The 18,676-nt window shown below is 45.7% G+C and overlaps 1 protein-coding gene across 1 annotated transcript in view; it reads left to right on the forward strand.

The window, feature by feature from the left end:
• ace (angiotensin I converting enzyme (peptidyl-dipeptidase A) 1) overlaps window positions 1-18,676 on the forward strand; it is a 97,281-nt gene that overhangs the window by 47,339 nt on the left and 31,266 nt on the right. The window contains 8 exon segments of the mRNA XM_055657075.1: window positions 838-925; window positions 1,840-1,983; window positions 3,366-3,557; window positions 7,790-7,887; window positions 9,330-9,499; window positions 13,384-13,607; window positions 15,585-15,729; window positions 17,463-17,561. Coding sequence (XP_055513050.1) covers window positions 838-925; window positions 1,840-1,983; window positions 3,366-3,557; window positions 7,790-7,887; window positions 9,330-9,499; window positions 13,384-13,607; window positions 15,585-15,729; window positions 17,463-17,561 — 1,160 coding nt within the window.

Raw genomic sequence — 18,676 nt, forward strand, 5'->3', positions numbered from 1 at the left:
CGATGGTCGGCGTGGGTGTGTTGGGGCCAAAGTGACTGTTTCCACACTGCATCTCTAAACTAAACTGAACTAGTCTAAGCTTGGCAGTCCCACTGCTGACTGGGCTGGCCGGGTGTAGAAGGTTAGTGTTGCCACACTGGGACTATGGCATGTAGTGAGTGAACCAACACCAGGGACAAACTGACTTGTGTTCATCCTCACCAGGCCACCTGCAGTAGATATATCTGTCCGTGAGAGGAATGGGGTAAAAGTGACCATTGTCACTTGTGGAAATAAGGTGCTGTTTTTACACCATCCAGCATGTTGTGTGGTGCTACAAATGTGTTCAATGGGAAAGACTAAGATCAAAAATTGGGACTTCAAAACCAGGAATCCATCAGCAGAAGAAATGTGCACCAGCTATAATCTGCAACCTTATGGCCTGGCATATCCCTCAGTCTATCATTACTGCCAAGCCCAGGTTTAATGAGTAGTGTAGAAAGGAATGCTGGAGCAGCAATGTGGATAGTTGAACTATAAAATGAAGCTGTAATTATAGGACCACAGCTAACTAATGAATACAGTGAGCAGTAAACAGAGTCTTGAGCAATCCAAAACAAACATATCAGGTTGAAACTCTGCAGTTGTACCTTACTTAGTCATGAACATTGATTGATATCAAACAGTAAATGGGATGCGTTGGGGGGGGGGGGGGGGGGGGGGGGGGGGTGGTTTGGGGGGGGACAGGTGGATTAATTAAATATTTCATTGATTGCTTTCTTCTGGAGATTTTGTACCTAATTTTCTATAAACGGATCCAAAGTATTCTATTTAATACTCAGCACCTTCTCTTTCCAGTACGACAGTGTCGTGTCTGAGATGGAGACCACCTACAGTGTTGCTAAAGTATGCCGGGATAATGGGACCTGCCACCCTCTGGACCCTGGTGAGTTACAGTCTGCAGTGCAACTGTTTCACCGACGTAATCACAAGTTAACAAAGGTTATTCGTGTATTGAAGACGTTTCATCCTCACAGTCTGAGACTGGGACACCATTTCTGCCGATGTAGGCATCTTCAATAAAACACAAAGTCAGGCAGCATCTCTGGAGGACACGGATGGGCGACATTTGGGTCGAGATCATTATTCAGACTGGTTGTAGTATGCGGTGGGGGTGTGGGGGGGAGCAAGATGGAAGAAAAGTGGAACAAGGCCAGGCAAGTGACAAAGACTAGAGATGAAAGGGAGGCAAATGAGTGTCAGATGAGAAAAGGAGTGAAATGTAAAGATAGAGGGAGGAATATACGGGGAAGGGGGGAGGGGGAAGGGGGTAGAGAGCTGGGAGAAATGGGTGTGCACTGGAGTTGGTGGGGAGGGGGGAAGGGGAAATCACTGTGTTCATCTTTACAGTAGAAGCCAAACCAAAACCAACTGGAGAACCAAAGGTCCAGTGCAAAATGAGAACCCCCATCCCCCCCGTTCCACCCCCCCCCCCACCAGAAAAATTATTAGCAATAAAGAAATTAAACTTGAATTTGAGCTTCCATAGTATGTGATGTGGAGAACTGCTCATGATGTGGTGAGCTGTCCCTGTGGGGAACTCTGCCCCTGGTGTAGATGTATGGCCCTGTGTGGTCTTCCCAGGTGCGTAGACCTGCCCCAGGTTATCGAGACCTGCACCTATCTGAAGATTTATCCCTGGTGTGGGTATCTGTAGCTGTGTGGAGATTTGCCCTGGTGTGAAGAACTGCCCCCAGGTGAGGTGTTCTGCCCTGTGCGGTTAGGTGCTGAGGGCTTGCCGATTGGTACAACAACCAGTACACTGCTCTTCCAAGTGTCACATTCTTTTTTCATCCACAGATCTGACACACATCTTGGCCACCTCAAATGATTATGACGAGCTACTATTTGCCTGGGAAGGATGGAGAAATGTTTCAGGAAAGAAAATGAGGACCAACTTCAAGAAATACGTGCAGCTAAGCAACAAGGCGGCAAGACTCAACGGTGAGGTTCTCGGCGTGAAGAGAGACTGGGCTTTTAGTTGCTAAAGCTCATTTTTCAAGACAGACTTTGAGGAGCAGTAATTGCATACTGTAACTTTTAAGTCGAATTACTGTTAATTTGTTTCTAATACTTTACATTCTGCCCATATAGTTAATGGTACTCAGATTGAATAAACTGGTCAAATCTGTTCGAACTCTTTATGAAAATGCTTGGAGTTATTTTGAATCTGGTCAATCAGAGAATCATAGAGTGATACACTGTGGAAACAGGCCCTTCAGCCCAAACATGCCATAGCTGCACTTGTTTGTTCCATATCCCTCCAAACCTGTCCGATCCACGTGCCTGTCCAAAGGGCCTGTCCGACTTTCACGACCTAATTCACGACCTTTATTACTCGTGGGCATTTTTTATCAGGCTAGAAAACACGCCCCAACTTACTACCTAAGACCTCCTCCGACCTCCTACGACCTCATGACGACGATGCTGGAAGTATGAGTCAAGGGCAAACTCAGCAGAGGTCGTGAATTAAGTCGTGAATTAAGTGGGACAGGCCCTTAACTGTTGCTTAAATGTTGGGATAGTCCTTGCCTCAACTACCTCCTCTGGCAGCTTGTTCCATACACCACCATCCTTTGTGTGAAAAGGTTACCCCCCAGATTCTTATTAAATCTTTTCCCCTTTACCTTAAACCTTTGTCCTCTGATACTCAAGGGACTAGTCATGGTTATATCAGAAGCTCCACAGGTAGGGATGACACAGATTTTATATGCAAGTTCTTCAGGAACTGGGTTGTATTCGAGACTAAGGATAATAGGTTAATTTGCAATATGCTAGTAAATTTGTTTTTAAATCAAAAAGTGGGGGTCTGGGGATAAGGGCCCAAAATGTCAGGTTTGACAGAGTAAAGCATGCTCCACACTGTCCTGTCACATACTCCCAGAACAAGGACAAGACTTGTTAGATAAGAACGAAGCTTCCCTCCACACTGCCTTGACACATACCCCCTGGCAGGGAGATATGGATTGGATGTAAAGTCCCTTCCATCTTTCCCACCCTATACTCGCTAGACAGAGATGGCATTGGTCACACATAATGTAAATGCTCCCTCTACGCTATTTTCTCACACACGCCCAGGGTAGGACAGCACACGTCAGCTGACTAAAAAAACATTCTACAATATTGCAACTTTACTTTGAGTGAGATCACGCACTAATGTAAATTGATGCCCTGAGTCCATATCAATTAAATTGGCCCCCAAATTGACTACTTACTACTTACTATAATGTCCAATCTATGTATCTTTCAGTGTGCTTGTTTCCGTCAGTTGATTTACTGGCCGATGTTACAGTCTCTATTATTTTATTTCCCATCCTGTTTCCCAGGCTTTCATGATACCGGAGCATTCTGGAGGTCTCTCTATGATTCCAAGACCTTTGAAGCAGACTTGGAGAATATTTACAATGAGCTGAAGCCTCTGTACCAGAACCTGCACGCTTATGTCAGAAGAGCGTTGTTTAAGAAATATGGAACCAAGTACATTAACCTGAAGGGCCCAATCCCAGCCCATCTCTTGGGTAAGTTGGATCTTTGTATCATGAAGTTATCCAAGAGGGCAGTTGCTTTGAATCCAGAGTTATCCTTGGGCAGTGATGGATTGGGTCTAAAAATATTGGTTGCCAGGAGCCAAAGGGGGCCCACTTCATCAGGGGCCCACTTGATATAGGTGGCCCACTTCATCAGGGGCCCACTTGCCACCGGGCAAGCTGACACCCTGGCCAGTCCGCCACTGTCCTTGGGTGTATAATGTGGGCAGTTTGAAGAAGGCTTCAGTGCTAATTCGTGTATACTTTCAACACACCCCCTCCAAACCTGTTGGTGTTGGCTTTTAAACAGCATTGTTGCTATGCTGTGGGTGGGTTGAACCTTATCAGAAGAACTGAGACTGAGACATGCACAATAAACAGGAAACACATTTAAGGACGCAGGAGAGGGCAGAGAATTAGCAAAAAACTCATTGAAGGTGCTAATTTGAGTTGAGAGGTGATTTTTTGGGGGGGATTTATTAGCAGAGAAGATAGATCGCTAATCAAAAACCCAACAATATCACCGGCCATTAATCCCCATTCCAATGGATCAGACACTCCACTCCCCAACTAAAATTCTGCTCTTCCAACCCCAACCAATCCCACTACCCCTGACTCCATCCCACAACCCTGATTGACCAAAGCGCCACTCCCAACTCTTGTCCCAGTGCAGGGCAGCGTGCCATAGATGGGGTTTTTTAAGTCTACTTCAGTTTCGTAAGTCTACTTTGAATGAGATTACGCACCAATGCCATCTGGTGTGTGATGTCACATCCACCATCTGAACACCGCCAGGCTCTGCTTCCCCCTCATTAATTATTAGAAATGTCCCTCTCCCCAACCTCAATCAACCAGAGCCACCAACTCCATCTCATAACACAACAAAGAAACTCCCCAGTTCCTTGCACAAATCTCTCCAGTCGCAGCACCTCTAACAGCACTCCCCATCTGCAAACAACGATCATAGAAACATAGAAAATAGGTGCAGGAGTAGGCCATTCGGCCCTTCGAGCCTGCACTGCCATTCAATATGATCATGGCTGATCATCCAACTCAGTATCCTGTACCTGCCTTCTCTCCATACCCCCTGATCCCTTTAGCCACAAGGGCCACATCTAACTCCCTCTTAAATATAGCCAATGAACTGGCCTCAACCACCTTCTGTGGCAGAGAATTCCAGAGATTCACCACTCTGTGTGAAAAATGTTTTCCCCATCTCGGTCCTAAAAGAATGTCTTTCCTCAGAGTAGGAGACCAAAACTGTACGCAATACTCCAGGTGTGGTCTCACCAAGACCCTGTACAACTGCATTAGAACCCCCCTGCTCCTATACTACAATCCTTTTGCTATGAATGCTAACATACCATTCGCTTTCTTCACTGCCTGCTGCACCTGCATGCCTACTTTCAATGACTGATGAACCATGACACCCAGGTCTCGTTGCATCTCCCCCTTTCCTAATCGGCCACCATTCAGTTAATAGTCTAATTTCCTGTTTTTGCCACCAAAGTGGATAACCTCACATTTATCCACATTATACTGCATCTGCCATGCATTTGCCCACTCACCCAGCCTATCCAAGTCACCTTGCAGCCTCCTAGCATCCTCCTCACAGCTAACACTGCCCTGCCCCCCTGCTTCGTGTCATCCGCAAACTTGAAGATGTGGCATTCAATTCCCTCGTCCAAATCATTAATATATATCATAATGCACTCACACCATCAACTAGCACATGCTCATCTCCTCATTAAATCCACAACCTCCCCACCTACCCTAAGCATTCTCCCCTTCACAGGCCTAGACGCACCTTGTTTCCTCTGTGATAATGAAGGCTTGCCTGGTGCATGTCTTGCTGGCAGCAAAAGATGAATTTCCGGCTGGTACACCCAAGAATTCAAAATCAGTCAATGCGCACTGCAAACACCAACCAAACTTTATATTGCAGGACGCAGGAGTAGTGGGGTCAGGGGGATGTCAAGGTCAGTTGACGCGTTTATTGTCAGCTGTACAAAGATGCTGAGGGCGGCACGATGGAGCAGCCGGTTGCTGCCTTACAGCGCTCACAGTGCCAGAGACCTGGGTTTCATCCCCACTACGGGTGCCGTCTGTCCGAAGTTTATACTTTCTCCCCGTGACCGCGTGGGTTTTCTATGAGATCGTTGGTTTCTCCCAGACTCCAAAGACGTACATGTTAATAGGTTAATTGGTATAAATGTAAATTGTCCCTATTGTGTATAGGATTGTGTTAGTGTGTGGGAATTGCTGGTCGGGATGGACTTGGTGGGCCAAAGGGCCCGTTTCCGTGCTGTACCTCGAAACTAAACTAACGGTACAGGCCCAATGAAAATCTAGCTTGCAGCAGCATCACAGACACATACATTTGGGCAATCGATACACAAAATCATAAATTATACAAAAATTACACATTCATTTTCTAAAGCGGTAAAAGCAAAAATACTGTAAAAACAAGAAAAAAAAGTGCAAAACATAATTTGAAAACAATTCAATGGTAGTGCAAGAGATGGTCTACATGGTTTTGTTGCTAAGGTAGGTTTCAGCTGGGGTCGGTCAGTTCAAGAACGTGATGGTTGCAGGCAACAGATCCTGAACATGGTGTTGTGGAATATCGGGGTTCTATACCTCTTGCCCGATGGTAACAACAAAAAATATTATTTCTGCTGAGAGAAATGGCACAGATTATTCAAGGACAAACAAAATGCATTTGTTAAATGAATTGGCGACTAAATAACATGTTTGAATCTTTTGAGAAGATAACAGAGGATGGACAAGGGCATGGATTTTCATGAAATCGACATGGACATAACAAGGCTTTCCACCAAGAAGCCAGCTTTCAGTTGGATTTCACAGGGCTCAGTAATAGTGGCCTCTTTGAAGCATGTTATGTGAACCAGGCTTAAATGTTGGTACCTTTACAAAGAAGTTTGTAAGTGATACAAAAAAACAACTGTGATAATGAGGGGGAAAACCTTTAGTTGCAGGAAGAATCAGATGGGCTGGTCAGTGGCAAATGAGGAAGTGTGATTTAATGCATTTGGGGAATGCATAGGGTAGATATTAGTAAAGTGGTTAAAAAGGCACACAGGGTGCTTTCCTTTATTAATCAAGGAATGCAGCAGGAATATTATCCTGGATCTGTGCACAACACTAGTTATGCCACTGCTTGAATACTACATATAGTTCTGGTCACCATATTGCAGGAAAGATGTGAATGGACTGGAGGGATAACAGAGGGGATTCACCATAATGTTGCCAGCACAGAGTTGTGAGGAACAACGGAGAGAGTGGGTTGGTTTCTTTGTGGAACAGAGGCTGAGGGGAGATCTATGAAGTTAATGAGGGACCTATTGCAGGCATACAAGATTTGTGTAGATGGGCAAAATGGTTGGGATGGATGAGGTGGGCCAAAGGGCCTGTTTTGTGCTGTGTTGATCTATGACCCGCTACAGAAGAAATACAAAGGACCAATTTCCCTTATAAGAGAGGAAAAAGGAAATTTTCTCTTTTAAGAGAAAGTATTAAAGACTTTCAAGTAATTGGTTAAAGGATTAGAGGGAAGAAAAGGATTCTTCGCCCCAGAGGGTGGTGGAACCAAAAGCCTCATCACAATTCACCAGTACTTGGTGTAATGCTGTGACATGCAGGGTTTACCGACCCAATGCTGGAAGTTGGCGGTTTGTTTTCAACCAACAAAGACACGGTGGGCTGAAAGGTCTCCCTCTACTTGTACATTTTGTGTTTCAATTGAAAGTAAAAAAGTGCTGAACAGTTCAGCAACACAGACAGGAGCTGAAACAGAATTGCTCTGTTGCTTGATCTGCTGAACATGTCCAGCAGTTGCTACTTTGGTTTCTGTTTTTCTAAATCCTGTGCACTCTTCACTGGTGACTTGCCAAAGCAGGAAGCCCCGGAGAGGCACAGTCAAGGTTGATTTAGCACAACAGAAAGTTTTAAATCTTTTTGTGGGTGAAAAGGCCCTGGAGTGTACGTGGAATGTTGCAGCACAATGCCCATGAAAACTCGAAGCAGCAAACTCCCAGCTCCTGGGTAAGAGTGCTCCCCTTCGTGTCACAGGGAATGGACAGACGGCAATACTTTGTTCCATGGCAGCTTCTGCCAGCGTTCTGAAATGATAAAGAGAAATGCAATCCAGGCACTGATTATGATGGTCATTTGTGGTTAATGTTATCTCTCTGTGCTGTCAGGTAACATGTGGGCTCAGTCATGGAATAACATCTACAAACTGCTGATGCCCTACCCGGATGCCAGTCATGTTGATGCTACCCCTGAAATGATCAAACAGGTTAGTTTTGTCCGCTGAAGGGAGTGAATCATAGAAACATAGAAAATAGGTGCAGGAGTAGGCCATTCGGCCCTTCGAGCCTGCACCGCCATTCAATATGATCATGGCTGATCATCCAACTCAGTATCCTGTACCTGCCTTCTCTCCATACCCCCTGATCCCTTTACCCACAAGGGCCACATCTAACTCACTCTTAAATATAGCCAATGAACTGGCCTCAACTACCTTCTGTGGCAGACAATTCCAGAGATTCACCACTTTCTGTGTGAAAAATGTTTTTCTCATCTCGGTCCTAAAAGATTTCCCCCTTATCCTTAAACTGTGACCACTTGTTCTGGACTTCCCCAACATCGGGAACAATTTTCCTGCATCTAGCCTGTCCAACCCCTTAAGAATTGTGTAAGTTTCTATAAGAGGTCTGGATGAGGTTTGGAGGTCTCATGGTCTGGAATATGCGACCTCACTAAACCTACAGCCACACAGAATGGTCGCATGGGTGCCGGAGATCACAATCCATTCCTACCCCATGAGACAGTAAGATCTAACCCCAGCAACTGTACTGTAAGATCCCAATGCAATAGTTGCTTTGTAAGAGTAACAACTGCACAAGCAGATCATGGTCTAATCACTACATAGTCAAACCCCTCGACACACTCTGAGGTCCCAGTCCACAGATGGATAGGACAGTTGTACACCATCCCATGCACAGGAAGACTCCAAAGCGGCCATTGCATATTGAATTCCTAACCCAACCAAACAATGTCATCTCAATCCCCTCACAGTCAGGTCACACTCCAACCATCACATCCCTGCACAGTGTGGGCCAAATCTATTTTTGCAGCTGGATCTAAATCACCCATCCAGTGATCTCCCAAACCAGGCCTTGGCACACCAACCACTGCATCGTTAGAACCAATCTAATCGCACAGCTAAATCCTATTGCCAACCCACCAAAATCTGTTCCCAATCCAATCGCACATTGAAACATTTACAGTGATATCCCGTCTCATGGTGCAATCTCCCAGTGCAACCGTAAATCAGGGAGAACCCAATCACGACTTGGACAACAGGATCCCATCTAATCACAACCAAAGAAAAGTCCTGAACAAACCTGCGCAGAGGGATCACAATCCGATCCATGCCTAATGAAACCCCACATCAATCTCCACATATCTGCCAATCACCCCTCTCCCACCTATCACATGCCCGTTATTGCCCCACTTACCCACCTCTCTTTCCTAGTTTACTTCCTCCTATTCAATCAGTCTGAAGAAGTGTCTCAGCCTGAAAGGTCGCCGGCCCATTTTGCTTTCCAAACTGCTGGCTGACCCATTCAGTTCCACCAGCAGTTTGTTTTTTTTGTAGCCTGATAGAAAGACAGCCTAAAGCTATTTGGTTTGGCTGATCCTTTTGCCTGTAACGCCTTATTCTCTCTTTAACAGAAATGGACTCCCGTAAAAATGTTTCTGGAATCAGACAAGTTCTTCCAGTCGCTTGGCCTCATAAAAATGCCAGAAGAGTTCTGGAATAAGTCAATGCTGGAGAAACCAGCGAACCGAGAAGTGGTGTGTCATGCCTCTGCCTGGGACTTCTTCAACCGCAAGGACTTCCGGTTAGTGTCAGGCCAGTGGAGTCATTATACTAGACTTCCACAAGTGAACGGATAATCTATTTACATATGAGGGTTAAAAGATAGATTTGGGTTAGATTAAGACTCAGAATATACTTTCTCTTCCCCTTTGTTGCGTGAAACATCTACTCTATTCGGGAAATAGGATGGGAGTTGGAAATTGCTGTTCAACTGGAGTAATAACAGGTTTTGGGGCTGGGTTTAGGTTTATCATTGAGGTGCAGTGAAAACCTTTGTTTTCATGCTATCCAAACTGATAAGATATACCATCCATAAATACAACCAAGGCAAACTCACGTAAAGTAGATAGAGCAAAGGGGAGGATACAGAGTACAGATTATAGTTCTCAGCATTAGCTAGGGATTCCACAAGGAGGAGAAGGATGAGACATTTCTCCATCCACAAAGTACCTGGTGAGATCAGCAGAAATGCCAGCAGGTCTCTGACCTTTGTTCCAAAGGACAATTGTGCTTCTCTGACTGTGCATGCCAGCTATTACAGAGCAAACTGGTTGGCGACTGGTGTGTAATCAATAGCTGGCAGAATTCTTGGCACATTGGTCTCACACTTCCCTGCAAGAATACACCTACGAATACGACTGCCTTCTCATGCACAATATACACTGGGAACAAAGTAGTGGCCGGTGTTTCCATTACACCATGCGCCAGGGTGCAGACCACACCAAGGTAGAGAGTTGAAAAAGTTCAAGTTCAAGTGAGTTTATTGTCATGTGTCCCTGTATAGGACAATGAAATTCTTGCTTTGCTTCAGCACACAGAACATAGTAGGCATTTACTACAAAACAGATCAGTGTGTCCATATACCATAATATAAATATATACACACATGAATAAATAAACTGATCAAGTGCAAATAACAGAAAATGGGTTATTAATAATCAGAGTTTTGTCCGAGCCAGGTATAATAGCCTGATGGCTGTGGGGAAGTAGCTATTCCTGAACCTGGTTGTTGCAGTCTTCAGGCTCCTGTACCTTCTACCTGAAGGTAGCAGGGAGATGAGTGTGTGGCCAGGATGGTGTGGGTCTTTGATGATACTGCCAGCCTTTTTGAGGCAGCGAGTGCGATAAATCCCCTCGATGGAAGGTTACTTATATAACAATCAAACGGCTTCGCTTCTTAATAAACAGACAACTCACAATACGGTTGGTAGGCCAGTTCCAAAACTTTACTTATTATCGACCGATGGAAGTGGCAAGGAACCTCAGTCAAGTGACCAATACAGACACTTGCCTGTCCTCAATCCACTTTTCTGAACAACAGAATTACATCGTATTATATAGTGTTTATTCTCACCTTAGCACATTCCACAAACACTAGTCATGGTCAGAGTTACAGAGAATACACAGGATACTACAGGAGGCGTCACATCAAAGGCACATTGTCATATGGTACAAGGACTTTACATTTCAAAGGCAACCACGACATTAGGTACAAGAGAGGCAACATATTAAAGCCATTGACACTCTCTCCTACGCCTAGCGGAGCTGGTCCTTACCCTCAATAACTTCACGTTCGACTCCTCCCATTTCCTCCAAATACAAGGGTAGCTATGGGCACACGCATGGGCCCCAGCTATGCCTGCCTATTTGTAGGTTACGTCGAGCAATCCTTGTTCAATACATGGGCCCCATCCCCGACCTCTACCTCCGCTACATCGACGACTGCCACCTCCTGCACCCGCACACAACTGACTGACTTCATCCACTTCACCACTAACTTCCATCCGGCACTCAAATACACCTGGACCATTTCCGACACTTCCCTACCATTCCTTGACCTCACTATCTCCATTGCAGGTGATAGACTTCTGACCGACATACACTATAACCCACTGACTCCCATGGCTATCTGGACTACACTTCTTCCCACCCTGCTTCCTGTAAGGACTCCATCCCCTACTCCCAATTCCTCCGTCTACGCCGCATCTGCTCCACGGATGAGGCGTTCCACACCAGGACATCTGAAATGTCCTCATTATTCAGGGAACGGGGGTTCCCCTCCTCCACCATAAATGAGGCTCGCACCAGGGTCTCTTCCATACCCCGCAACACTGCTCTCTCTCCCCATCCCCCCACTCGCAACAAGGGCCGAGTCCCCCTAGTCCTCACCTTTCACCCCACCAGCCGTCACATACAAAAAGTAATCCTCCGTCAGTTTCGCCACCTCCAACGTGACCCCACCACTCGCCACATCTTCCCATCTCCCCCCATATCTGCCTTCCGCAAAGACCGCTCCCTCCATAACTCCCTTGTCAATTCTTCCCTTCCCTCTCGTACCACCCCCTCTCCGGGCACTTTCCCTTGCAACCGCAAGAGATGCAACACTTGTCCCTTTACCTCCCCCCTCGACTCCGTTCAAGGACCCAAGCAATCGTTCCAGGTGCGACAGAGGTTTACCTGCATCTCTTCCAACCTCATCTATTGCGTCCGCTGCTCTAGATGTCAGCAGATCTATATCGGTGAGACCAAGCGGAGGTTGGGCGATCGTTTCGCCGAACACCTCCGCTCGGTCCGTAATAACCAAGCTGACCTCCCGGTGGCTCAGCACTTCAACTCCCCCTCCCACTCCGTCTCCGACCTCTCTGTCCTGGGTGTCCTCCATGGCCACAGCGAGCAGCACCGGAAATTGGAGGAACAGCACCTCATATTCCGTTTGGGGAGTCTGCATCCCGGGGGCATGAACATCGAATTCTCCCAATTTTGTTAGTCCTTGCTGTCTCCTCCCCTTCCTCAGCCCCTCTGCTGTCTCCTCCCATCCCCCAGCCTTCGGGCTCCTCCTCCTTTTCCCTTTCTTGTCCCCGCCCACTCCCGCCCCCGATCAGTCTGAAGAAGGGTTTCGGCCCGAAACGTTGCCTATTTCCTTCGCTCCATAGATGCTGCTGCACCCGCTGAGTTTCTCCAGCTTTTTTGTGTGACCAATACAGACACTTGCCTGTCCACAGTCCACTTTTCTGAACAACAGAATTACATCGTATTATATAGTGTTTTTTTCTCACCTTAGCACATTCCACAAACATTAGTCATGGTCAGAGTTACAGAGAATACACAGGATACTACAGGAGGCGTCACATCAAAGGCATCTTGTCATATGGTACAAGGACTTTACATTTCAAAGGCATTGGACATTAGGTACAAGATATCTTACATATTAAAGGCATCGGCCATTTGTCAATACCCCTTAGTGGGATCAATCTGGGCTTTCTCTCTCGTCAAATGGTAGACAAATGTTATAGTCATTCATTATCTCAATAACCACCGGCAAGCCTAGACTTGCATTTCTGTATCAATCTACTGGAGAAAAGCCTGATTTGAGACTAAATATGTTGCAAGCTGGCCCAGGAATACATTTAATATTTTCTTATATTTTTAACATAATTCAGCCTTATCATTATCATTCCATCAAAAATTTGACAATTACTAGTACAACTAGTAATACAATCAATCCATAGTGGACAATAATTCCCCAAGTCCTTCCAAACACATTAATTACCACCAACCTCCCCTGGAGCTATAATAAGTTAAGATTAAACTAGAACTTACCAGTTTGAAGTTTGATCTTTATTTTATGAGTTACGATGAGCGATTACGTGAATAGAAGCCCGCCAGTGCGCATGCGCGTCAATCTTCAAAGCAGCGGTGTGAAATCACAGATCCCAGTGGTTGAAGTGACAGTAAGTTTTTAACATAATTCAGCCTCATCAGAGTGACCCCATCATTCTTGCCACACACTTCTGCATGTAGTTTCGAGGGGAAACGTTCTGTGCTGTATTATAATTTCCTCATAAAGTAATTGCTCAGAAGATACTCTGATGGCCTTTCAATTCTTCTGTGATCCTTTTCCTACAGAATTAAGCAGTGCACTGTGGTGAACATGGACGACCTGGTGACTGTGCACCATGAAATGGGTCACGTCCAATACTTCCTTCAGTACAAAGACCTTCCCATCTCATTCCGTGACGGGGCTAACCCTGGTTTCCACGAGGCCATTGGTGATGTAATGGCTCTGTCAGTCTCCACTCCGAAACACCTCAAAACCATTGGGCTGCTCAACGAGGTGATGGACAATAAAGGTAAATCCCACGGCGCTCACTACAGGATGTCTTTGAAATCGGAGGAATTAGTTGCTGGTTTGTTTGTGGCTGAGCTGTGAATCATGGAAAATGTACTATACGGAAGGAACCTCCTCAGCACATTGATCCTGCGTTGGCCGAGACAAAACGACAAAACGACCAACCTGAATCCAACCTTCCAGCACTCGGTTCTGGCCCTGCTGGTCTCAGCTGCCCCTCTACCCAAGGTTTGTGTAATAACTGCAATGCCAGCCTCCACATATCAGATCATCCACCTTTTTCACTGACCTCCTTTCATTTAGATAACTACCTGATTCCCTTTGTGTCTGTGTTCCTTCCATTGTTTGCTCTTGCTTCCTCAGCAACGTGGTGACCTCTATACCCAGCTCTGCAGTACATTGACTACGCCCACCCTTCTGAACAGCAGCAAACTTGCCCACTACCATATCTGCCCCAGCTCAGTGCAGGTGCCACACCCCCCCACCTGGCACGACCATACTTTCCCCCATTTTACTCAGAACCTGCCAGGATGGGCCAGGACTGCAAAGCTTCTGCTCCCCGCACATCTCTGTCATCATATCTCCAGCCACACAATCATCTGCACTCTTCTATTTCCGTATTCACTGACACGTGGCATCCAGTGGTATTCTGGACTTAACACTTTCCAGGTGCTGCTACTTAATTCCATTCTTAAGTCCAAAACTTTGCGCGCAGGATTTCATCTCTTTGTTGTTGGTGTTACCCAGGAACCTGATCTCTGGCCACTCCCGTCCCAGAATGTCCTGCAGCCACTCAGCATTATCCTTCACCCGCCACCAGAGAGGCAACAGATCGTCATGCAATCAGGTCTACGATGATCAGAAACCCTTGTCTGCTCCTCCAGCTCCAGAATTGCCTCTTGATCTTCCTCCTTCCTGTGCAGCTGAGACACCTCCAGTGCTGGGGTCCGAGATCCTGACTCTGGCTGAACCCTGACAGGAATCAGAGCAGGACTGATCAGACAGTCCTTGTGGATCACCTGAATAAGTACTAGGCAGACACCCAGCCCCTCCATGCCTGCACTCTCAGGTGACCACCTGCTGAAACGTGCGCTCCAAACTCACCATCACGGAACACATACAGCATCATGCCCTAATTAGCTCACAGACCAGAAAACAGAATAATTTAATTAATAATGGGTCTGTGCCAACCAATGCTCCCCACGCACTAACACTATCCTACACATACCAGGTGAATTTTACAATTTTACCAAGCCAATTAACCTACAAGCCTGTACATCTTGGAGTGTGGGAGGAAACCAGAGGTCCCTGAGAAAACCCATGCAGGTCACGGGGAGAACGTACAAACTCCACACGGACAGCACCCATCGTCAGGATTGAACCTGGGCCTATGGCGCTGTTTATTGTCTACTGTCTATTGTAAGGCAGTAACTCTACCTCTGCGCCACTGTGCCACATGAATTCTTCATTTGCAGATTAAATTGTTTAAAAGATATGTACAGCATGGAAACAGGCACTTTGGCTCAAAGAGTCTATGTTGACCATTAATATATCTCACTTCCGCATCTATTCCTTACGCACCAGAGGCCAATTAACCTACAAACCCGCACATTTTGGGATGTGGGATGGAGCCAGAGCACCTGGAGAAAACCCACGTGGTCACAGGGAGAAGATGCAAACTCCACAGACAGCACCCGAGGTCAGGTTTGAACCTGGGTCTCTGTCACTGTAATGCAGCATCTCTACAAGCTGTGCCTTCAAATAGAAAGCTGGGAGATGGCAGCTGCTTCCCATCACCATTTACTGTTAGCTTGCATATGAAAATGGTGATGACAAGATTAGGAAAGCCCAGCTGTAAAAGTCGACAAAGATCTGCTACTCACCAGGGTCCACACAGAGTGAGCACTGCACTCAATGAGTTTTTATTGCTAATGAAACTGCCATAAGTGGCATAATGACTGGAGGTTTATTTATGCAGAGAGTGATATCAACTACTTGATGAGCATTGCCCTGGACAAGATTGCTTTCCTCCCATTTGGCTACCTAATGGATCAATGGCGATGGAAGGTTTTCGATGGACGGATCCCTGAAAGTGATTACAACCGAGAGTGGTGGAATCTGAGGTAAAATACAGTGGCTGATGTTCTGTGATTGGGAAGGTCACATAGTTGCCTCTTCTGTGGCACATTATCAAAGGCCTTCTGAGAGACCAACTAGGCAGTGCCGTTTGAGTTTGAGTTTGGTTTATTGTCACGTGTAGCGAGGTACAATGCAAAGCTTTTGTTGCGTGCTAACCAGTCAGCGTAAAGACCTTAGTTCCCCCTTGTCATTGGAAAACACTAACACTGACAGGTACCCTTTCACACATCCATGTTAATGGTCCAGTTCTATTTCCTAATGGCAAGCACTTCCTCAATAATAGATTCCAATGATTTACTTCAGGCCCCATGATCTGAAATTCCCAGGCACTGGGAATTTATTGGTTTCAATCCCATTTATTTCTACAAAAGTGTTCACAAATCTAATTTCCTCAATCATCATATGTATAAAGGTTACGCGTTCTTCTATGATCCATCCGCACATAAATGCTTCATTGTGTCCACCTCAGGACCATCATCAATCACCGTGTGAACCGTCAACATCCCATACCTTTCTAACTGAAGTCATTCCTCCTCTATATCATGTTCACGATACATTTATCCTCATATATATCACATCCGGTAAAGAAAGAGAGAACATGATAGACCGTGAGCACATCAATAACCTTCTCATGGAGAGTATGGGTTGGATAATGTAGACTGGGCTTGCCACCAGTGCCCCATCCTGCGAATGGCTCTGGCAACTTTCTCAGTGGTTGCATTGTTTGCAGCTGACATATCACCTTACTCATTTGGTAAGATGGCCCTACATTACCAGAGACAGTGAGACTGCATGGATTTTAAGTATCAGAAATAGATGGCTTGTGACACAGATAACAGTATGAATGAAAGAGAGGGGAAGAGAAAACGGAACAGAGAGAAAGTAACTTTACTCAAGTAGTCTTTACATGGGGGAATCTCGCATCTGAGAGAAGATGGGAAGTGGTAGAGGAGATGTCATGAGATGTCATAGAGTCTGGAAGGATGTTGGTGTGGCTGGGGATATGACTTACATCTGAGTCTCCACTTCTGATGGTTTTGACCTATTGCAACAACGGGACACATTGAGGGATAACAATTGAGTTGCATGGAGTGCTGTCTAAGGGAAGTGGTTTTGTGTGTGTAACCTCAACGGAAACATCCGCAGTTCACCTTATCAACTATGTTGATGATTTTCTTCTTCAGCAGACTCAAGATATGACCCGCTTAAATTCCTGTGTTCTCAAGCAAGATTTAGCGAGGTTCCAGTATGTGTCAAGTGTATGATGTTTGTGACTACATCTTCTAAACACATGACCTCCACCCTCAAGAAAGACCAGGACAAAAACCTCCTGTGGGATACCATGATATCCAAGTCCTTCTGCATTTCATATACCCTTTACCACCATAAGGTCTGAATACCAGAACTCTCTATTTCACAACCTTCACCACAAAGACATCAGCAGTTCAGGAATCTCTAAGCATCTTCTTCAGAACAATTAGTGAAACTGATGAATGCTGGACCCACCATCTTGTGAATGGTTCCCAAGCAGTTCCTATCAAATGACTCTATTATTGTTGGCTGCATTTGGTATGCTGCCCCATCTCCCACCCACCAACCCCAGATCCAGGGTACAATGACTTTCTGAAGCCTACAGCAAGTAGAAGCTTCAGGGTAGATGTTAAACCTCACCTGCGCTGTGCTAGTGCCCAAATTACCTTGTATCTCTTGCCCACAGGTTAAAATATCAAGGACTGTGTCCTCCTGTACTTCGCTCAGAGGAAGATTTTGATCCTGGTGCGAAATTCCACATTCCTTCCAGTGTCCCCTATGTCAGGTATGTCCTGAACACAGATGTTTCTCCGGCTCTGGGATATTGTTAATGTATCTTATGGTAACTTTAACTCAAATATCTCAGGTTTCCAACCCTGCAGAGTTGTCCTGGAGGCACAATAACTTGAAGATTAAACTCTGCCATCAATCCTGGGAGAAAATTATAATTATAATGATTCAATGAAAACAATTATTTTCCTTCCTCATCAATAATTTGTAAAGTTTGTGGAAGTAGGAAATATTCTCTTTGGCAGATTGAGGGTGGGTTTGCAGGTGAAGTTATGGGTGGGGGAGGGCATGTGATGGAACTTCCAGAAATATGTCCAACCAAAGGCATTGACCATCTGTGATGTCATCAGAAAGAAGTGATCATTTTTTTAGCCATAAGGATGTTGAAATTTGACCAGAAGACATCAATGCTATTTTTGGTCTGACTGAGGAAGAGTAATTGAATGACTTAAATGACGATGGTGACACAATGGCGCAGTGGTAGAGTTGCTGCCTTTCAGCGCTTGCGGTGCCAGAGACCCGGGTTCAATCCCGACTACGGGTCTTGTCTGTACAAAGTTTGTACGTTTCTCCCTGTGACCGCGTGGGTTTTCTCCAAGATCTTCGGTTTCCTCCCACACTCCAAAGACGTACAGGCTTGTAGGTTAATTGGCTTGGTATAAATGTAAATTGTCCCTAATGTGTGTAGGATAGTGTTAATGTGCGGGGATTGCTGGTCGGCGCGGACTCGGTGGGCCGAAGGGCCTGGTTCCGCGCTGTATCTCTAAATTAAACTAAATCAGGAACTTCGACCTAGGGTCAGTTAAAATAAATTGGCCAGGTTAGCAAATGCTTTTCGAGAGGAAGGGGGTGCAGCTTGCTGTCGACGATGCTTGATACCACACGAAGGTTATTGTGGAAAATTAAAAGCTCACAGATTAGGATTTAACATATTAGCAAGGGAGGAAGATGAGCTGGCAACCAAGAACTGCAGCGCTGGCTTTTTCAGGTGGCAAGATGTAATAAGTGACATACCACAGGCAATGTTTGCTGGGGTTCAGTTTTTACAATTTCTATAATGACCTGGCTGCAGTAATTTGCTGATGATGGAAGGATAGTGTGGTAAATAAT

This window comes from Leucoraja erinacea, chromosome 27, assembly GCF_028641065.1.
Source record: "Leucoraja erinacea ecotype New England chromosome 27, Leri_hhj_1, whole genome shotgun sequence".
Taxonomy (NCBI): Eukaryota; Metazoa; Chordata; class Chondrichthyes; order Rajiformes; family Rajidae; genus Leucoraja; species Leucoraja erinaceus.